The sequence below is a fragment of the Amia ocellicauda genome, chromosome 5 (assembly GCF_036373705.1).
Source record: "Amia ocellicauda isolate fAmiCal2 chromosome 5, fAmiCal2.hap1, whole genome shotgun sequence".
Lineage (NCBI taxonomy): Eukaryota > Metazoa > Chordata > Actinopteri > Amiiformes > Amiidae > Amia > Amia ocellicauda.
Window position 1 is genome coordinate 21,196,690 of NC_089854.1, and position 22,754 is coordinate 21,219,443.

A 22,754-nucleotide genomic window follows, 5' to 3' on the forward strand; every position below is an offset into this window, starting at 1 on the left:
TGTAAAGTAAGTTGAGGCATGTGCGTCGGTTTTTATTTATTTATTTGTATTATTATTATTATTATTATTATTATTATTATTATTATTATTATTATTATTATTATTGCTTCCAATCAAAAAGTTTGCAAACTGATAAGTATTCCTTCTCCAGCTGCAATTATCATGTACTGTAATTAGCCTCAATACTAATTAATTATAATCCTTTAACATGTAAATACAGTCGAATAAGAAAAACTGTCAAGCACTGTACATTAGGTTTCTAATACAACACACACTTTGCATTGATGAAAAGCTTTGAAGAAACATTTAAAAAGGCAACACAACGTAATACAATATGCGTCGTAAATGACTCTAGTATTACTCTATCATACTTCATATTTTTAATCGGCAATTCCTACCATTTGTCTAATTAGACAACCTTCAGATTAAATCGTTTAGGGATGATTTTGCCATTCTGTAAATCTGCGAATATGTTTACACTGCAGTATGTGGGGAGAACATTTTAATGTATTTGTATTTTATATTTATATTGTGCAATACTTGCAATTAGTACACACATTAAAGGCAGAATTAATGAAAGTAAAATAAGATAATTAAATATTATTATATATTTATATCAAAATGCAGTTTCTACTTAAATGTAGTGTTTTCAATTTTAAATTTCTCCTTAAATGCAGTGATATCGAAAGAAAGAAAAGGTATTCACACGTTTACAACAGACTTAAGTCGCGTTCGTGTAGGGCAGAAGTCCGCAGTCCTGCGCAGATCTGGGCGACTCCACCAATGGGAGTGCTGTAATTCTGCAGATCTGCGCAGATATGCGGCAATCTGCGCAACACGAAGGCGCCCAGGGTTTTCTCCCCCCTTTTCCTAGGAATCTCCTCCCAGCCGAGTGTAGCGTCGCCGTGACGTCACTCCAGAGGTTACACACACGCACAGGAAGGAACCGGAAACAGAGCCTAATGGAGGCGCGCACAGCTTGCGGTGCTCCTACCGCGGCGGACCCTCCGGCAGCACCGCGACTTCCCTCTAACTTGTGATCGCCTCTCCGGGTCTCGGATCTATGTGAGACCGGCCTCCGCCACGTCGCCCGTGTCTTTGGAAAGGATGGCCGGCGGTGCGGGCGGCTGGGCCCGGCTGCTGTGCGGGGCTGTCGCGCTGCTGTGCTGTATCCCGCTCCAGATGGTAAGAGCGTGCCGGGTCCTCCCGTCCCGCAAGTTTCCCGTTTTCAGCGCCGGGTGTCGGGAAGCGACCTGTGAGCGAAACAAAGCGTGCACTTTGACCAGAGGCAGACAGCGCGCTGGCCGGGTGTCCGGCTGGAGCGGCCGCAGTCTGAACACAACATGCCGCACAGCTGACAGAATAATGTCAAGTTACGATGAATACAGAAGACACCGTGTATTGGCCACCGATAGACGAACAGTTGTTTAAAATCGTAGATGGGGACATTCTTCGCACTCGTGGTTTTCAATGTGCAGTTGCGCGTTTCTTCCTTTGCAGATGCTTTTATCTGGAAATGCAATACAACAAAGCCATGGCTGTGCGAGGACTGTAATCGGATCGACTCCGGAATTACAGCTCCGGCTTCCCACGCGTCTGTGCGCTGTTGTGAAAGCTGTTGTTATGGGCTGGATGGGATAAGAGCCAGGTTGCGTGTGCCAGTCTTGGAAGCCAGTTGATTAAATGCTGTTGAAAGTGCACAGGCGTACAGGTTGCCACTTAGATGTGTCCAGGCAAGCGTGCCAGGACCTCGCAGCTGCACCATATGTTTCGGTGCCATGGTGTTGACTGCACCACTCTCTCTCAAACGGTGGGGCATGATGAGTAATTGAAAACTACAGGGCTGCCTCCACCGCCTGTAGCAGAACCATTCAACCTGTCCGATCTTGCAGCCTGAGAACATTGTCCTGTCTGACCCATTGTTTGTCTGTTTAGTGTTGGACACTGACCCCTAAATAAACCGGTGTGACGTTGGGTGATTGTTCAGTGAGCACTGTGTACACAGTCTGTGGAAAATAAAGGGGTTCGAGTGAATCTCCTGGACCACTGTGTCCGCGAGCCTTTGAAGCCGCGCTGGTGAGACCCAATGGGGATGGTGTGTTGATGCTGCATGGCAATCTAGGGCCTTGGCTTCAGCCTGGTGTTTGTGTAACTCTATAATTATAGATGCACACAGCCTACACAAATGGATAGTTTTCAGCTGAGAGGAGGGGGATCCCCCTGTTTCAGTGGAAGAAACTGGCCTTGCGTGGTTTCTGCAGAAGATTAGAATTACCTCTCGGTTTCTTTGGTTTTGGAAATAACCTTTTTGTATTAACTTGGAGAAATGTTCCTGTTCAAGGGTTTGAATTTTCATCTTTTCCAAATGTCTTCCCTTCTGTATCTGGTTTCCAGATCTGTATTTGTTTTTAATTTTAAAGGGATATGTGTATTCAAAACATCGACAACAAAAAAAGGTTTATGTGAAGTTCACTCCTAATCTCAATAGATAACACACACAATGAACACGACAGAATACAACAACAGAACAATCAGAACTTAGTTAAAAATGGACAGATCAATGAATAAAACCCTTAGCCAGGTTGCAGACACTTGGTGGTGGGGTGGGAATGGGAAGAAGCTGAACTCTCGTGCGTTCCAGAGGGTCCGCAGATGGATGCTGAGAGTCACTCTGAGCACATGGCCGGACTTCCTCCTCTGTAGTACCGTATCTTATCGCAGCGCAGTTGTTGTGAAAATGGTGCCTGCTGCTCTTGCTCTGGCCACGTGACGACCGTGCTGAGCAGTGAGGGAGCGTGGGTCCCAGTTTATTTACTTAAGAGGGACGAGGCTGTTCGCAGAAGGACTGTAAATATTTGTGGACTGTGTGAGGGATTGAGGAGGAGGTTAAGTACTAGTGGTAACACAATGCTGCTGTTAGTGTAGAGGCCTGCTCCCTGTTTGAAACCTCCCACTCGCACAGCAATTCGGCCTCACTGTGCAGGAACAGCTGCTACACATCCACAAACGTGCTATGATTTTCCCAACGAGGGCTGATTTACAGAGCATTTGAATCTTGGCACGATGGGAGAGGATATCTGGCGTTTACTGAAGTGCAAGTCACTTCCCTGGGTTTGTGTCCAGGTTTGCGTATTCAGTAATTTTAGGCCATTTTAATGTACTTATGAAAAACATTTTTATATTTATACTGAGCAAGATTTATTGAGAAATGTCCGCACAAATGCATTGCATATAGTCGTGTGCGTGTGTGTGTGCAGACGCAGCCCTGTCAGCTGTCTTTTCAGATCACTGCCGCTGTGTGTGCGATCTGTCGTTGGCATGAAGGAGATCTTGCAAAAACGCACATCCTGCCTCATATCATCTGCGGTATGGTCAGGGAGACTGTGGGCTGATGTCCTGTTTCCAGGAAGATGTTTACTTATATAGAAATAGATGAGAGAGAGATTTTAAAAACATATATATATTCTTAAGGCTTTATAAAAATGTTATCTACTTTCAGTTGTCAAAATGACTTAAAGAGCTCGCCTGTGATTCAAAAACAAAACAAAAACCTGTGCACATGAAACCGAGAACTTGAAAATCAAACGCAATCTCTGTCCAACGCGGCTCTGCCAGTTGCTCAGATAGCAGGCAAGGTTTTGGAGCAATGCGACGCAGCTCGGGGTTTCAGAACCAATTCCACATCTGTCTCCAGTTCCGTCAGTTGAGTTTCTGTTCCTGAAATGGGGCGGACGGCCGTGATTTCGGAAATCTTGCTACACAGACTGTTCTGTAATTTATCCTTTTATATATATATTTTTTTTTCTTTAAAAGGTGGACGACTGTATCCCAGAGGTGACCTATGCGTAATGATGCACGTGCCTAAGTGAGCATTATAAACCTACGGGTTAAAACAATCAGTGGAATGGGCCTGCAAACTGGAATGGTTTTCAGATTGTATTTTTTTCGGATGCAGTGCACAGTTGCACAGCAGAGCACCAACAAAAATTGTGTTATCATCCGCTGCAGCCCCCGTGGTCTAAGACAACAACACAACATGCTTGAATGCATTGAGGAACAAACAGTTCAAAGTGCAAGACATCTGGCCATCTCTATCATGGTGTCAAACAATGCAGTGCTGCTGATAACACTTACTCTGTTTTAAAGCATGGTTGTTGCTCAGTTATCAATGCAGCAATATACTGCTACTGAGTGCATATTTGTGTGCTGTATATTTTATTTATTTATTTCCTTCTTCGTATTTTATTTTATAAATAATGCTATAGTGTTATACCTGAAGCCAGGTACACAAGGATAATATTAAAAAATGATAACGGTAGCAAGATTTCATGTCAGTTTGGGTGTGTTTACATCAGAGTCTCTGTAACCTGAGGTTGTCTTTACCTCGTAAGTTTTGATTGAACTGAAAGAAGAAACTGAAGCTGCCCAGCTCAAAACCAGATGGGCCTTTTGAAACTTTTTTTTCCAGTGTGTGCTCTCGGGCACACCTGACCTGCCAAAAACAGAACTCGAAACCTGTCTTTGTCGTTTTTCGAGGACTTATCTATGGCTGGCCTTAATCGCGCGTTCTTAAGCACCTCGGCACACAAGACTTAGTGTTTAACGATGTTTGCAGACCTGTGGTTAATTCAGACGGGGGTCTTGGGACACAGTTCCCCGACAGTGTCTTCTCATTTACGTTCCCTTCTGAGCTCACAGTCACTCCTGTAACCGTTATTTTATCAGTCACACTAATAATATTGAAAGGTCATTTCTAATTCACAGCCTAAAATATTCCTTTGTCTCTAGGTATGCTACCTGTGACATTTGTATGCGGTTGTGAAGTATTGAACTGGCCATCCGCTGATCTGACCAGGCTGCTTTAAATTGTTAAATGATAATTATGTTGAGGGGTGTCTGGGGGATGCTTCTTCAGTCCCTTTATGAATTACATGAACAGTCATTTCCTTTTGTACTTTGTGACAAACATGGGCAATGCTGTTGAGGTGTTGTCTCTTAGGACATAGCGTGTTGGTATTCAAAGCCTGTTTTTGAATGAAGAAATTGGCTGTTGTTTAGTAAAGAGATTCTCAAAAGATATCGATACTTCCCCTTTCAGCACAATGCGAGAAGAACCGTCCTTTCTCAGATAACTGCTTGTTCTTTTATCTGATACTAAGTAGCAGAGTGTTTTCTTTAGGCCTGAGTACTGCCTCCAAAAAACAAATTTTAATGCACTATACATATATATTGTTTTTTTTTAATGTTTAAAAATTCAATGATTTTGTGATATGCATGATAAGTTGCAAGTTAAAACGAATGCAAACTTGACACATTGAGCAGATTAGCTTGGCAGATTAGTGGTTTTCTCAGGATGCTGTTGAAGTTTTCACTCTTGCCTGCTTTTGTGTATATGCGCAGATTCAGGTGGGATTAATGGTGCAATCCTGTCTGTCTTCCTTCTATATTGATGAACTAGCCTAGATGTGTGCAGCTGTTTAAGATGGCAATGGGAACCGTCCCAGGTGCTGAATATTGACTTGGTCAGCGCTGGTTTTGCTGGAGTTTATTACTGTGCAAACAAGTAGCTGAGCATTATCTCGCTTTAAACAAAATAAATAACAGGAAATTAATACACACCTACAGGAAGGAAATTCAGCACAGGTTAGGTATCTTTGAAATAAGACAGAAGGCTGAATGTGTTTTTGTTTTGTAATTTATTTTTTAAGTCTGAAGGACAGAGAAACGCTTGGGCCAGTGATGCATTTGCTGAAACTGGCCTTTATGCTTTTGTGCTGCTGTGTCCGAAATAACTGCAGGTGTGTGTGCGTGTCCGTTTGTGTCTGGACAGGTTTTTTTTATTTGTATTCTTCCGTCTGCTCTTATTAGGGCAGTGAAGCATTTTAATTCTGGGGCAGTTTAAGTGTATTGTGAGTCCTCCCTGGGGCCTTCCTGGAGGGGGTCTGTTTCCTGACCAGCACTGCTGGATCTCAGCAGGTGTTCACTCGAGACCCTCCCCCCCCTTGTTTGTTTACGTCTTGCAGTGAGACAGCAGCCGCTTGGTCCAGGATGTCTCCCTGGGTGGCCCGAGGCTGGAGGTTCCTGTTGGCCGCTCTGAGTTGCTCAGTGTTCTGGTTTTCACTCCTGCTCAGCTCTGGATGACTTTGTTAGTAAAATTACCTGCTTGGTTAAATGATTGGAAGCATGTTTACTTCTGTCAGGTCTCGACTCACTGAGCATTTGAATTGGTGCTCTGTGCCATACCCTGGATTTGCTCAAGGAATCGGCCTTCGCTCTTGGATTTAGCGGCTCTTAACAGCACACTGAGATTAAAAGAAGATCCAGGATTTACCTGCAGTGTGAAGCCTCGCCTGCTTTAAGACTGTGGGTGGGGTTTGGAGGGGCGGCTCAGGCATAAATACGTTTAGGATTATGTTTTGCACCGTTGAGGTGTAATGTTGTCAATGTAAGACCTGTTTTTTTATTTCATTTTTCCCAAGAGAAGAACAGTTCATCAGTGCAAAGACCAAGAAACCATTCAAAGTACAAGAAAAGGGATCGCAAACCTAGTTATGAATCTGTAACACTGTTTTTCAAGGATTGCGTTCAAATACATGAATGGGCCTCAATTAATAAAATGCCTGTAATCTGTTTAGTCCCAACTGTAACCCCACAACTAACCTACAAAACCCGGGTGAATTGCAGGGGAGATTTAAAGTAATATCTAGAGGTGAGCAGCAGTATTTCTGTGGTGTGTAACATGCCGGTCGGGTTTGTGTCCTGCAGCAATCCTGCCATGCTAACACCGTCTCTCTGCCCGAAACCCTGCTGTTCGTGTCGACGCTGGACGGAAACCTACACGCCGTCAGCAAGAGGTCCGGTGCCATCAAGTGGACCTTAAAAGAAGGTAAGAAGGGAGAGATTTCATGGGGGGGTTACCAAGCATCTTGAGTTTTTGAATGGGGCGTTCCTTGACCACTGAGCAGCACTGTGTTCCACTACACAAGACACGCAGGGCAGCACTTTAGAAAATATATATTTGACTTGGAAACGTTTTGGTTCGCCCTTTGCTGGCAATGCTACCACCATGTGTTTGGCACCTGAAGAGCACATGTGGCCTGGTGTCACCGTGGGGCAGCTAGAGGTTTTTTTTTTGTGTGATTCCAGACGTGAAATGTAGCGAGAGATCTGTTTGTATCAGAGAGTTTTCATGGCTTGATCATTAACGGGGGGATTGAGGCTGCAGTAGCCAGGGAATCGAGGACAGCTGCCAGGGCTGATCCGCAGCACCTGGCATTGACAGGCCCGCAACGATCGGTAAAACATGAGTGCAGGACCAGGCCAACCTCTCCGGGCTGAGCTGAGGGGCAGGGGCAGTCACTGTGGGGACGCGGGCCGGACGCAGTCTACTCTTAGCCTTAGCGGGCAGGTTTTGGGAAACGTACACACTGAACCTACTGCGGTGTTAAACACGTTAGGTGGCCTTTCAGAAAATTTAATAATGTATCCCAAGGCCTCTAGATCCTGCCAACAAAGAGTCCGGTATAAAAGGAAATTAAATTAATAATATCCTGATGCACCTGACGGTCTGGTTTTGTCGCTCTGCGGCTCCGGCGGTTGGGATCATGAATGGTTTGTTTCCGTGGCCTCTGGCTGCAGGACCGGTTTCCAGGGCGTCCCGCTCTGAAGCACACAGATGCCGTGGCTCGTGCACAACCGTGTCGCTGCGCCCCCTGAGCCCCTCGCTATCGCCGACTGAGTGTTTGCACATTCACGTTTTATCAGTTGGCTCTGTAACACAAGTCGAGCTGTAAAGCTTCCCAGCTCTCCTCCCCTGTTTATTGAGGGTCTTGTAGCTCTTTAATGGTGTTTACTGATCAACTCAAAGGAGCTCCGATTGGGCGCAGGCTCAGATTAGCTTTGTTTCAGAGACGGGTGCATGCTGGGAGAAGGGGCTTCCTGTTAGGGTTTGTTCAGTCCACAGCGAATAACACATTTTTTGTGTCTTTGCATCTCCAGACATGACTGTTGCTGTTCTTGTATGTGTGACTAAATGTGATTTAATAAAAGCAGTTTACAGGAGCAGTGCCTAAAGCCCTGAATTATTTTGTTTTTCCATCCAACAAAACTATTTTTGTGCCACATGGAGTATAATTTGCAGAATGCTCATTAATAATCAAAATGTAATTAAAGTTCATAAATATCTCCAATTTGTTTTCCTTTTCTCTCACCTTTAGATCCTGTTCTTCAAGTGCCGACACACGTGGCAGAGTAAGTGTCTTCGCTGTTCCTGACAGGAATGGGCTTCTGGACGCAGCCGTCAGGGCGGTGCTGTCAGTGGCGTGCGGCTTAGTCGTTACCCCGCCTGTGTATCCACCCACGAACAGTGTTTCTCTGGCTCCCTGCCCTCAACTGTCAGTGCCGACTTCCTCCAGACAATCACCCAGTCCTGGTTATTGTCCAAATCTGAGGTGTTCCTCCTTCACATACAGAAGAATGTATTGTGCGTTTGCCCAGAAGGATTAAAGACACAACGTGAACACCCCTGCCTGTCCCTCTGCCTCCCTACCCCTCACCTTTACCTAGTGCTTTAATTAATACATTGTTTGCAATGTCTATCTGAAATAGTTGCATGTTCTGTGAAATGCGATCAATTCAGACTGGTCCCATTTCACTCCATAGGGGGCAACAATAAATTATTTGTTATGGGTTGTGACCAATGCCAAGCTAGTGTGCAGCATAGTGATGGCTCCAGGGCAGTGAAAGGGTGTGTGGGCTTTAGTGACTGCACACCTCGGGGGACAGACACGCCTTTACCTTCAGATTGAGCTGTGAGTTTGAATTGGGAGAGGCGCTACCGGTCTGACACTTCTGACTGCGGTTTACCCAGCAGATCCTGGAAGTGAATGCGTAAAGGGACCCGACAAACGCTGTTTTCAAATAACATTGACTTTTGTGGAGGAGATATTAGTCACAAATTAAACCTCGCAGCAGCTCTGTGTCCCAGGGCGGTTGCCTGGTCAATGTGCGGTAATACGTGTTGAGAACGTATGGGGGTCTGATGTCCTTGTCGTTTTCGCAGGCCAGCGTTTCTGCCGGACCCCCACGATGGCAGCCTGTATTCTCTGGGTGGCAAAAACAACGAGGGACTGACGGTAAGACCGAACGCACGCTATCCGGTGCTGCACTAACCATCAGTGATGCGATCTGTGCTTAGTCTTTCACAATTTTACTTCTATTAGAAAAACAACAAACTACTATTGTCATTCTGGTTGAGGATGGAAAGAAATAGTTGAATTATACTGTGCCAACAAGAAAGGAAACGTGAACCTGTTATTTAAAACGCCGTTTCCTCGCTGCACGGCTAAAACAGATCCACACGACACCTGCAGGACCTGGGTACGCAGTGTGAAGGGGGGGGGGGGTGTTCTGTCACCTAATACTGCTCTGACAGGCGGGGGGGAGATGGCTGTCTTGTAATGAGACCATTGTCCTTATCAGTGCCCACATTCACAAGCGCCCTCTTCTCCCTCGCTGTCGTGTTGCAGAAGCTGCCCTTCACAATCCCCGAGCTGGTGCAGGCCTCGCCGTGCCGCAGTGCAGACGGCATCCTCTACATGGGTAAGTGCCGGGCCAGCCGGCGTGGGGTGACCTCGTTCTGTGAGCGTGCTTGGGTTGCTTGAGGTCGGGGTGTCGAGTGACCCGACTCCTCGTGTGTGTCGGTTGTCCAGGGAAGAAGCAGGACCTGTGGTACGTGGTTGACCTGTTGACCGGGGAGAAGCAGCAGACCCTGACCTCGTCCTTTGCCGAAGCGCTCTGCCCCTCCTCCTCCCTGCTCTACCTGGGCCGCACAGGTAACCCGCCAGTCCGTCTCCCGGAGTGTCGCTCACCCCGGCAATATGGATCGAGGGCAGCCAGTTGTGAAAGCCGAGATGGCACAAACATTTATATACCAGATTAGCTATCTCCGACTGCCCTGCCCTGTTTTCCTTTCTATGAACGGGAAGTTGGGAAATCCAGTTTTAGAGACATCATTTCCCTAATCCGTGCATTGAATTTCATTAATTTCTGTTATTTCTGGGTCATAATCTCCATTGACAAAACACTACCAGCATCATCTTATTTTCCTAACCCTTCTGTGGCTTCAGTTGAAACCTTCAGAGGTACAACACAGGGGTGTCGGTGCATCAGCAGTGTGTAACGCACCTGTGTGTCCCGCAGAGTACACCATCACCATGTACGACACCAAGAGCCGAGAGCTGCGCTGGAACGCCACCTACTTCGACTACGCGTCCACGCTGCCCGACGAGGACACCAAGTACAGTAAGTGTGCACTCTGCTGATCTTCACTGAGAGAGACGGAGTTGTGTGTGTGTGTGTGTCAGGTGGGCTGCAGGGCACAGACCCGAACCCTTTAGCACTGGGCAGTAAGCCCCTCCGTCCCTGTCCCTGCAGAGGCAGCCCACTTCGTGTCCAACGGGGACGGGCTGGTGGTGACGGTGGACAGCGAGTCGGGCGACGTGCAGTGGGTCCAGAACTACAACTCGCCTGTGGTGGCCATGTACATCTGGCAGCGCGAGGGCCTCCGCAAAGTGCCGCACACCAACGTCGCAGTGGAGACGCTGCGCTACCTCACCTTCATGTCGGGGGAGGTGGGCCGCATCACCAAGTGGACGTACCCCTTTCCCAAGGAGAACAAGCACAAGAACAAGCTCATGTAAGCACACCGTTTTCTACAGATGCCCGTGTACAAGGATAGAGTTATAAAGATAGCTCTTGCGCTCAAGGCAGGTTGCATTTAATTGCCTTATGTGTAACGTCTACCCTGCTTCTGGTAAGTATGCCCCACTTAAACACATCCACAGTCCACAGTCTCTGCTGCAGGTAGCACTGGTGTAACTTACCACATTTCTGCTCACTCCTGGACTCACCCTGAGTAGAAGCTTGCACGGTATTTTGGAACCAGAACTTCAGTTTAAATCTCTCCAGCTCGCATTTGTATTCTATAAAAATGAAATAAAAAAGTTTCAGTTCAGTATGTATTTATTAAATACCAAAGGGCGAATGATTTGCAGCATGATACGAAAAGCATGACTCTAAAAAGCAACAACATACAGCATGCAATACATTTCAAACACAAAAGTAAACAAAGCCGACTCAAGTTGTATGATGTGCATAATAACAAAACTGATGCTGTCCGTAATGCAGTCCATTGACCAGGTTGACAGCTGAGGGAATGTATGAATATTTATACCTATTGGCCTTGATGTTAGCCAGCCTGAATCGGATACCAGGGTAATAGACTCTAAATATAGTGGATGTTCACCATCAGACAGAATGACCTGAGCTTTCCCTAGTAATAATGTACTCTTGGCTCTCTGTGTAAATTGGTTTTGTGAAGTGTGTGTATTCTGTGACAAATGTGAATGGCCTTGGGTCTTCAGAAATATTTTAATAAATAAATAACAATAATAATGTCCATCCATTTGAGCCAGATAGACAGCTGGTAGATCTCTCGTGATAATGGTTTGAGAGTGTTGTGCCCGTCTGGACGTGCCTGACTGAAGATGAATTCAATAAACAGGCTTTGTGCATCCTTGGCACGTTTTGCAACCTCGGAGAAAGGAAGACTTCGTAGGTGTCTGAGGAGGAGGAGGAGCGAGCCAAGACCGCAGAGACAAAATGTGCCGAGACGAGATCTGTCAGCTTTTGTTGTTCTGAATGTGGTTTTCCTGCGATGCGCTCTCTGGCTGACTTGCAAAATTATATTCTTTTTATTTTTTTCTCCTCTCTCTAGGGCAACACTTTATGTGGGCAAGTATTCCACCAGCCTGTACGCATCCCCCTCGCTAGTACATGACGGAGTCACGGTGGTGGTGAGTACGCTGGCCCCTCTCTCCAGGGTTGGGCCGGTTTGTCATCTAGTAACGCTTACAGTTGAAGGGTGAGGCCGGGGGCGTGTTGGGCATGACTCAAACCCCCTGTTTTATAGAGCCTGTGGAAATGCAAGACCCCGAAGTGTATTTCGCGCTGGTGAACAGTGATCTTGAAATGCCTGGAGTGCATCTGCATTTGCCAAGACAAGGGTGTCAGTAGAAGAGGTCACACAAGGTCACATCAGCAGTTTAGGGTGTATGATGTTGAATGCGTTCCCATGCGAGGGCACTGAGTTGAGAGCCGTGTCAGACTGACCCAGAGACCCCACATGCATGATGGAAAGGGAAAACACAGGTCACAAGGACACGGGCACTGATAAGGATGATAAACAACCAAGTAGAAGGGTTTTCAATGTTATAAAATGGTATTTAAATGGAATGTGTTTCTCTTAAAACTGACTGGAGGATTTTATGTTTTTAAAGAGTAATGGGTTTTGTTTTTTCAGTTTTTTGGGGGTTTGTTTTGATGCCAACAGTTCTCTGTGGTTTCCCACCTGTATATCTGTGTTCAGGATCAGGTTTAATATCTGCCACGCTGCACACGTACACTCGCGGCACACGTTACACACGGTACAAAGTGCAATGATGCAATGCCGGGCATTTATTGTTTGTATCTTCACAGCACAGGAATGCAGGGTTATTATACTCGCATGTATACAAACATGGTTTTCCTTCTCCCTTTGCGTGATGCTCTGTGGAGCTGGCTGGGTTTCTGCTCAGTGTCTCCCAGTTCAGCCGGGACTCACAGATGGTTCTGTTTGCAGCCGCAAGGGAGCACCTTCCCCCTGCTGGAGGGTCCGCCCGGCCCAGACGTGACTGTCGGGGAGGACAAGGAGTGTGTGATCACCCCCAGCACGGACGTCAAGTTCTCAGCCTCTCTGAAGGAGAAGAACCGGATCAACTACCTGAGGAACCACTTGTTGCTCATCGGTAATGATGGCGTCCGCTGCAGCTCTTATCAGCACTGGATACGGGCATGTTCCCAGAAATGAAATTATAGTGATGATAATACTGCCCTCTAGTGGAACAGTAAGGCAGTTTCAGTTTGGTGTTCAGCTCAATGTGGATGTTGTTCAATTCTCCCCCAACAACACCTGTTTGTCATGTAGATTATCTGTAAAAGTTGTTCTTAAAAACACAACAAGAAAAATAAACTGCCATCCTGTGATTTAGTTAAACTCTCTAGGTCTGGATGACTGCACCTCTAAGTAAGACTGCGTGTGTGTTTTTTGCCATGCTCTGCTCTGACTGTGTCTGTCTGTCCGGTCCTTCCTTATCAGGGCATCATGAGACGCCCCCTGCCGCCCACACCACCATTCTGGAGAGATTCCCGGACAGCATCCCTCGCCACCACGGCAACATCATCCCGCCTGGGACCGAGAAGACCATTGATGAGGTAACAAAGAGGCCAAGCTGAGAGGAAAAAATAATACATTCTCCCTTTCTCACTCACTTCTGCAAAGGAGGGGACTATTTATTGATTGTCTTTCCTTTTATTCTGTGTAATTATGTCACGTCATACAAAATATATCAGGTGGGAATTATTTTATATATTCAAATAAATTGCTAAAAAGGTATCAAATTCCATTGTTTGAAATGTCCATCTATATTGTATTATAATTGTTAATATTATTATTTTGCAATCAGAAATATAAAGTTTCCTCGTGACATTCTCTGCCTCCCTGTGTCTCTCCCCCCCCCAGGTGATGGATGTGGAGGTGGAGGTGGAGGTAGAGGAGCCGCCCCCCCCACCCCCAGTCACCTCCATTCAGGACAAGGCCGGCCGGCAGGCGCTGCGCCCCGAGGCCCCGGTGGACTCCATGCTGAAGGACATGGCCACGGTCATCTTCAGCACCTTCCTGCTGGCCGGCTGGGTGGCCTTCGTCATCACCTACCCCAAGGTGTGCGAGCGTGTTTTGTTTTGGTTTTTTTTTTGCACGCACAATTGTTTTGCGTTGTTTGTTTTTGCAATGCAGTTTGTGTCCTGCAGGTGACGCTGTGTGCCCTTCTATTGAAAGGCACCTGGATATGTCTCATTTATACCGCATTCATTGGCTTTTAACCAGCCTAAACGTGCTTCACATGGTTGCGTCCGCACTACAGAGAATTATTTAATTTAATACCATACCTCGGGGGGGGCGTCTACAGTCCGGTTCTGAATTAGATCCCATAAGGCAGAGCAGCTGATCAGAAGTGAGGTTGGTGTAATAGCGATCTTATTTCGGTGCCTGTCCTCCACAATCCCACAGTGCTCCGTTATGTTTGGCACATGTTAAAATTGCAATTCTCCCTGGAAAAGTGACCAACAGCTCACATTATTTTGATGTACAATGACCCATTTAAACAGCTGGGTTTGTACTGCAGCATTCCGAGTACAGTACCTTGCACAAGAGTACAACGGCAGCGTCCCCCACTTGGTACCGATCACATACCTCTCCACTCCAGAGTGCACAGTCCTGAACACTACACCCACTCCAGTCTATTTTCTTTTAACCCAATACATTTACTTTTTCTTGTGTTGTTGTGTGTCGGGTGCAGAGCATGCACAAACAGCAGCAGCTGCAGCACCAGCAGTTCCAGAAGCAGATGGAGGAGAAGATCGAGCTGCTGCAGAAACGGCAGCTCGTGTTCCAGCCGCCCCTCGACCTGCCGCAGGACTCGGACTTCCTGGACGGGGTGCGGCTCCGGGGCGAGAGCTCCAATAACAGCAGCCCCTGCGCCTCCCCCCGCGCCTCCAACCACTCCAACCTGTCCGTGTCCGAGATGGGCAGCTCAGCCACCGAGCACGAGGAGGGAGGTACGGCTCTGACCCGGGGGGCTTCGGGGTCTGTGACCTTTCTTCATGGGCCTGTTGGTGCACAGGAACAGAGCTGTGTGACCCACTCCCTCACAAAGTGTACTGAAGTGTCTTTCTGAGGTTTCCTGACCCCATTACCTACCTGTCTGGTTTCCAACCGAGCTCTCAATTACTTAATTGAACCCTTAATTGACCTAATCATTTGCTTACATTTTACTTTTTAAATTGTGTAACTGATAAAAGGTTGGTTCCTTAATTAAGTTCCTTATATAGTTTTAAAGTTAAAAGCCCTACTGTTTAAAACCATTAAAAGGAAATGATTAGTTCAATTAAGGTTCAATTAAGTAACTAAAGAGCTCAGTTGGAACAAAAAACAGCAGGGTTGGGGGTCTTCCAGGACCAGGTTTGTTAATTCCTGACCTACTGTACATCAAATAAACCCTCTCTGCGTTAATAGCTTTATTTTGAATGTTTGACATTTTAGTTTTTCAAGACCAAGTAGCAAAGATTGAATGTGGTGACATTTTATGTGTCGCTCTAATTGACTTGATCTAACCCTTTTTTTGTTGTTGTTTTTTCCCTATAGATGAAGAGTCCAGTATTGTGCGAGTGGGAAACATCACGTTCAACCCTAAGGATGTGCTGGGCCACGGCGCCGAGGGGACCATCGTGTACAAGTGCGTAGATCCTGTCCGGCCCTCGCTGATGGAAAATACACTCACCTAAAGGATTATTAGGAACACCTGTTCAATTTCTCATTAATGCAATTATCTAACCAACCAATCACATGGCAGTTGCTTCAATGCATTTAGGGGTGTGGTCCTGGTCAAGACAATCTCCTGAACTCCAAACTGAATGTCTGAATGGGAAAGAAAGGTGATTTAAGCAATTTTGAGCGTGGCATGGTTGTTGGTGCCAGACGGGCCGGTCTGAGTATTTCACAATCTGCTCAGTTACTGGGATTTTCACGCACAACCATTTCTAGGGTTTACAAAGAATGGTGTGAAAAGGGAAAAACATCCAGTATGCGGCAGTCCTGTGGGCGAAAATGCCTTGTTGATGCTACAGGTCAGAGGAGAATGGGCCGACTGATTCAAGCTGATAGAAGAGCAACTTTGACTGAAAGAACCACTCGTTACAACCAAGGTATGCAGCAAAGCATTTGTGAAGCCACAACACGTACAACCTTGAGGCGGATGGGCTACAACAGCAGAAGACCCCACCGGGTACCACTCATCTCCACTACAAATAGGAAAAAGAGGCTACAATTTGCACAAGCTCACCAAAATTGGACAGTTGAAGACTGGAAAAATGTTGCCTGGTCTGATGAGTCTCGATTTCTGTTGAGACATTCAGATGGTAGAGTCAGAATTTGGCGTAAACAGAATGAGAACATGGATCCATCATGCCTTGTTACCACTGTGCAGGCTGGTGGTGGTGGTGTAATGGTGTGGGGGATGTTTTCTTGGCACACTTTAGGCCCCTTAGTGCCAATTGGGCATCGTTTAAATGCCACGGCCTACCTGAGCATTGTTTCTGACCATGTCCATCCCTTTATGACCACCATGTACCCATCCTCTGATGGCTACTTCCAGCAGGATAATGCACCATGTCACAAAGGTTGAATCATTTCAAATTGGTTTCTTGAACATGACAATGAGTTCACTGTACTAAACTGGCCCCCACAGTCACCAGATCTCAACCCATCTTTGGGATGTGGTGGATGTGGTGGAACGGGAGCTTCGTGCCCTGGATGTGCATCCCACAAATCTCCATCAACTGCAAGATGCTATCCTATCAATATGGGCCAACATTTCTAAAGAATGTTTTCAGCACCTTGTTGAATCAATGCCACGTAGAATTAAGGCAGTTCTGAAGGCGAAAGGGGGTCAAACACAGTATTAGTATGGTGTTCCTAATTATCCTTTAGGTGAGTGTATTTGAAAGAAAAGCAGCAGATTTTATTCCAATTCGTCCTACAGTCTGTATATATTCTCACCTCACTGCTGCCTTGCTCTGTTGAAGAGCACTTCATAAAACCACACACAACTTTATTTTGCTTTATTAACGCACCAGTTAAAACATTACAATCAAATCCATGTCAGTTTAATTTCGTTGCTCTGTTACGTTCCCTGGCTGACCTGGAACCGGAGTGCCGTATCCACCTCCCGTGTCCGCTATCTGCGGTGGGTGAGCGCAGGGGCAAAGTGTTGACAGGCCGTCCCTCTCTCTCCTGGCAGAGGCCGCTTTGACGACCGCGCCGTCGCCGTGAAGAGGATCCTCCCGGAGTGCTTCAGTTTCGCCGACCGCGAGGTGCAGCTGCTCCGGGAATCGGACGAACACCCCAACGTCATCCGCTACTTCTGCACGGAGAAAGACCGGCAGTTCCAGTACATTGCCATCGAGCTGTGCGCCGCCACCCTGCAGGAGGTACGCACCCCCCAGCCGCCCCTGGCCTCCGCACGGCCGTCTGATGAGAGAGGATATCGACCGCGAGTCACAACAACACCTTCATTCTACATCACGAGTACCACTGATAACTGGAAATTATAAACGCAGATGTGTGCTTCTCTGTATGTAAAGAACATAGATCGCTCGATCCCCGAACACAATCATATAGGCCTGGTCTAGAAGATAGTCCTTAGTGTCATAAAGTCATGTGATCTACAAGTTGAGTGCAGCACATAGAGTGATTGGAGGGACGAGGGAATGTACTTCAGTTTATGTATTCAGCTCCATATTCACGTGTCTGTGTGTGTGTGCATTCTGCAGTATGTGGAGCAGAAGGACTTCGACCGTCACGGGCTGGAGCCGGCCATGCTTCTGCAGCAGACGATGTCAGGACTGGCCCACCTGCACTCTCTCAGCATCGGTAAGATGTTCCAGTCCCTCCCTGCGGAGTGTTCCTTGCAAATGTTAGATTTTAGCAACTGTTGTAGACGATTTCAGTGCAAAAATACAGCAGTCTCTCATCTCCCTGTCCCTCCCCCACCACCAGTACACCGAGACCTCAAGCCCCACAACATCCTGGTCTCGATGCCCAACGCCCGTGGGCACGTGCGGGCCATGATCTCGGACTTCGGGCTGTGCAAGAAGCTGGCGGTGGGCCGGCACAGCTTCAGCCGGCGGTCAGGGGTCCCGGGCACCGAGGGGTGGATTGCCCCCGAGGTGCTGAGCGAGGACAGCAAGGACAACCCAGTGAGTCACCGGAAAAAACAACATGGCTTCCCATCTTCAGAGTCACCATAGAGACCTTTTTCCTTATGACTTTAGTCTTTCAAAGAAGTATATTTTTTTCCCAAATTAAAACAAAACTCTTATCCTGTGCTATATTCGTGGTTAACAGTTCTTCAGTGGCCTTTTTGAAGGGAGTATATTTTGTTTTTCCGTTCTCCTACAGGAAGGGAAAGTGTAAGATTTGTTTTCCTTCTTCAAAATACTTTATCATGTGTTATGTATCCCTGCATTCATGTTCTGAGATGCCAGGATGTTTTGTGTGAAGTGCTATATGTGCTGTGTCCTATCAGAAAGTTAAATGACACAAGCCTCTACTCACAGCACTTTCACTGTGTAGCCTGCAGTGAGGTTTTTACACCACAAGGTGGAACAATTCACATTAGAAAGTGCATGGAGTGTATTTTTAAACCACTTCCATGCAGTTGAATATCTCATCATGCGTCGCAGTTCCCGTTTTCTGTCCCCCTGCTCGGCCGTCTGGTGCTGTGATTGTAAACGGGCCTTTTGTCGTTCTGCAGACGTGCGCCGTTGACATTTTCTCCGCCGGTTGTGTGTTTTACTACGTGGTGTCTGAAGGAAACCACCCCTTTGGCAAGTCCCTGCAGCGGCAAGCCAATATCTTACTGGGCGCCTACAGCCTGGACCGGTTACAGCCGGACAAACACGGTGAGAGTCCGTTACTATTATTTACTGATTTATCCAGTGCGAGTAGCAGTCTTGACTAATGCACTCTGGGTGGAGGACTGTGAGGGAATGCAAAAAATGTAAAGATCTAAACTTTTTTTGTGTTGCGTTCTGGAAGCAGTTCAGCTGTCAGCCATGTGTCATTTGTTTCTCCAATAGAATGAGGAATTACAGGTGAACGTCCAAAGTCTAAAAGCTGCAGGGAAAAGGAAAAAAAAAAAGGAGAGAAATTCTTACGACCATAAAAGTTGTATTCATTGCAAGGAAAAAATAAAACATGTTTTGTATAACATGAGTGCAGGTAACGTTTTATTTGTCCCTCATAAACCCCTGAAACGGGGGTGACCATTTGTGTCTCTGAAATGTCCCCCCGTGTCTCTGCAGAAGACCTCGTTGCCACTGACCTGATCCTCAGGATGCTGAGCACGGAGCCGCAGAGCCGGCCTGCAGCCGAGAGCATCCTCAAACATCCCTTCTTCTGGAGCTTAGAGAAGCAGCTCCAGTTTTTCCAGGTCTTATTGCAGTTTCACTTCAGTTCTCTTCATCTTCATCACTTTTTCCTTCAATGTCCAAGCGTCGCTCGCTCGTGATATCACTGTTGTTTTAAGATGTTTTTAAAGTTTTTTTTGTTGGGCCTCCTCTTGATGTCCAGCTGTTGGTATAATTCTCTCTCTCTCTCTCTCTCTCTCTCCAGGATGTCAGTGACCGGATTGAGAAGGAGCCGCTGGACGGCCCAATTGTGAGACAGCTGGAGAGGGGGGGCCGGAGCGTGGTGCAGGGCGACTGGCGGGAGCATATCACTGTGCCGCTGCAGACAGGTAGCCCCCCAGTCCGGCCGACGCAACTCCGCGGTTGTGTGCATCTTGGTCATCTTCCAGTTTAATTAAACGTTTTGTTGACCGTTCACCGTTTCCGTTTCCTGTAGACCTGAGGAAGTTCCGGTCGTATAAAGGGGGCTCGGTGAGGGACCTCCTGCGCGCCATGAGGAATAAGGTGAGTGTCTCTCGGGCCGTGTTGGCACAGTAAGAGCGGCCGGCACTCGAGTGGAAAAGCGCACCTTTATAGTCCACTTCTAGAGTTTATATATTGACATTATCGGGCGTCTCTGCCGAGGACCCATCTAAAGCCACTTGTGCTCTAAAGTGGAGCCGTGTCACCAAGAATACAACACACACACTCGCATGTACGCTGGAGAACAGGGTGTGGGAATAAACGTGGTCTTTCATGTCTTTCTCCTGGCAGAAGCACCACTTCCGGGAGCTGCCGGCGGCCGTGCAGGAGACGCTGGGCTCCATCCCGGAGGACTTTGTGCGGTACTTCACCTCGCGCTTCCCCCACCTGCTCCTGCACACCTACCTGGCCATGCGCACCTGCCGGCAGGAGAGGCTCTTCCAGCCGTACTACCACTGCGCCGAGGATCTGACCCCCACCCCCCTGCTACCGCCACCCCCGCCGCCGCCACCACCCCTGGTACCGCCGCCGCCCCCGGCTTCCCCCGAGACCGAACCCAGGGACTCCGAGAGCCAGGCGTGAGGGGCGGGGGGCCGTGCCTTACAGGACACGCAGTGACACATTCCAGGGCTGGCTTTCTGACGGGCCAGACCCCCCCCCACCCCCTTCAAGGGACTGGAGCACCCCCCCCCCTCAGTGCCTTCAGCTCCATCGCAGCATTACTGGGAAGAGAAGATGTATTAAAGGAGAGCGTTGGACCCGGCGCTCGGCTCGGCCAGGAAGAACATAAAAAAACAAACTGTTGGGAAACAAAACCGAGGAAACAAGGGCTGCAGGTCCTTCTTTTATTATATCAAGTGTTGCAAAATGCAAGTTGCCACTTTATTATCCCCCATGAGGGACGTGTATGGGAGCGTCAGGCAGGTTTAGATTTATTTTTTGGGTCCGTTGTGCTGTGAACAGCGTTCTGCATCCTGCGTCCTGGTCTCTCTCCATGAGCTGAAAGACTGAGCGTTCTGTTTGTTTTTCTTAAATTATTTGGATAGCAGATCTGAACGGTGTACCTTTTTTTTTTTAATCTGTGTATTGTACTTGTTAACATGTGAAAAGGTTATTGACGGTTTGCGTTTATTGTGCGCAGACTTTGCTCTGTGGGTCGTGAAATATTCTGCACATTCAAATGACTTTCACTTTGCAAAGTAAAGCTTTTTTTTTCATTCAAAAATTTCGGGTTGATGGATCATTGGCCTCGTGTGATTTTCTGAGCCCCGTCGGGGGCAGATTTCATGTCTTTTCACCTTGACCTTCTTTCAAAAGCAGGCGTGGTCCCGTCGGGATGGTTTGGCTGTATCAGACCGTGATCTTCCTCAATATTGACACGTTCGCACAGCCCCACCTTCAGTACAGTCATGTTTTCTTGAGTCGGACTGGGGAAAAACAAACCTCTGCATTGTTCTCCAATCAGCCACACTTTCCGTTGCCATGACTAGAATAATCCAAAACAGATTATTAAAGCATGCAAGATCCCCTTTCATCATACAGGCTTAGTTGATGATGCTTTATATATGACCCTGTATATAGAAATGAGACCCTTTGTGTGTTGGCTGAGAGCTGTGCTTTTAGTTCATTTGTAACTCCGCGGCCGAGTGTAGCTCCTCCACGCTGCAGTGTGAGCCGAGCAGGACCGCTGTTTGAAACAGTGATCGAAATCAGACTCGTTTTATATTCCTTTTTGTGCAACACTATCTTCTGCAAAGTGCCATGTTTCATTTTAAGCATTTAATAACAGAAAACTGAGTTTGCCCAATGTTATTTAAAGCCCTACTGTTAAATTTCATTCAGTTTTAGTTTTTCACTGATTTTAAGCCTTCTGTATTTGTTTTTTATTATTTTTTTGTATATGCTGTAGGTTAAGTGTAACTTGAATCCTTATGCATATTCTAGTCTTCAGACTTTCCTTGTTAAACCTACAAACGTTCAACATACAGTTAAGAGAGAGAGAGGGAGAGGGTCTTGGTTATACTTGAATTCGGTACTTTAGGAATCATACGTATGCCTTTTGGAGGAGCCTGTTCATGCAAGCCTTCCTTTATTGAAGATACAGGTGTCCGATTTATAAATGTTAGTCATAAATGAGAAAAAGCATTAAAGCCACTCTATGGCAGAAGTTAAACCAAATCTTTAATTTATGTTTTTGTACACAGTAAAAGGATGAGGGGGTGTTGTCACTGTTCACTGCCTGCATGGTCATGTGTTCTTCGGAGACTTTTTCTGGATGCATTTGTTTTGTGTGTGTGTACATTGTTTTTTTATTTTCCTATTTTTTTAATCTTTGCTTTTCAAAAACATCTGTAACTTATTTATTAAAGGTGAGTGTTTAATCACCCCCCACCCCCGTTTTTTTAAGGCTGATTTATAGTACAGTATTTTTGTTTTTCTCCCAAAGTCCATATGCAAGCTGCTGTTCAACAATGCCAAATAAATTAACTATGTTATAAATTGTGTGCTTAGGAAGTCTGTATTGTTTATCAATATGTAAGCAGTTGTTTTGTATTTTTTATATAAAGTCTATATATAATATATATAGATGTGGGAATGTCTTATAGTTGCAGTAATTCTTCCTGTACTGACTAATCTGGGGTATTAGTCAGAAAACTTTGCGTGTATTGTTGACGCATGGATTGAGGGGGACTTCTCGGGCTATAGTACACACTGTGCATAAGAATAAGAGCTGTGTAGTTACAATGTAAACCTGTGGCATATTAATATCCAGGGTTGCCAGATTGGGGGGAAACCCCCCATTTATGGTGGGAAATTGAAGCCATGAGGGGAAAATGGGGGCAAATCTTGCATGAGGGGGAAACGTGGGGGGAAAAGGATATGAAAATGGGCAAAAGTAAAAAAAACAGGATTATTTTCCTCATTGTAAATTGCCCTCAGAGTTCACTTCACCAGCATCCCCAACCATAGGCGTCGAGTTTTGAAATTCCCAGTGGGGGGGCTGAGTTACTAAGCCGAAACCCCTACAACCACTGTCAAATAAAATAATTGGCAAGAGTTGGGGGGCTGACAGTGTTTTCTCCGGTAGAAGCGGTGGGGAGTGTTTGTTTTATTTTCTTCCTTGAATAATTAAGTAACTATTCAAAATTTCAGTGGGGGCTGAGCCCTTG

The 22,754-nt window shown here is 46.6% G+C and overlaps 1 protein-coding gene across 1 annotated transcript; it reads left to right on the forward strand.

Moving 5' to 3' along the window:
• Positions 1-695: 695 nt before the first annotated feature.
• On the forward strand, positions 696-22,083 carry ern1 (endoplasmic reticulum to nucleus signaling 1). The gene is made up of 22 exons (XM_066704269.1): positions 696-1,185; positions 6,766-6,886; positions 8,217-8,250; positions 9,062-9,134; positions 9,528-9,600; positions 9,711-9,833; positions 10,201-10,302; positions 10,435-10,696; positions 11,777-11,855; positions 12,680-12,845; positions 13,196-13,311; positions 13,619-13,816; positions 14,454-14,712; positions 15,299-15,389; positions 16,953-17,142; positions 17,485-17,584; positions 17,711-17,910; positions 18,468-18,615; positions 19,018-19,145; positions 19,328-19,451; positions 19,559-19,626; positions 19,876-22,083. Exons 1-22 carry the CDS (start codon positions 1,108-1,110, stop codon positions 20,164-20,166), a joined length of 3,024 nt encoding a protein of 1,007 aa, XP_066560366.1. The 5' UTR covers positions 696-1,107; the 3' UTR covers positions 20,167-22,083.
• Positions 22,084-22,754: the final 671 nt, after the last annotated feature.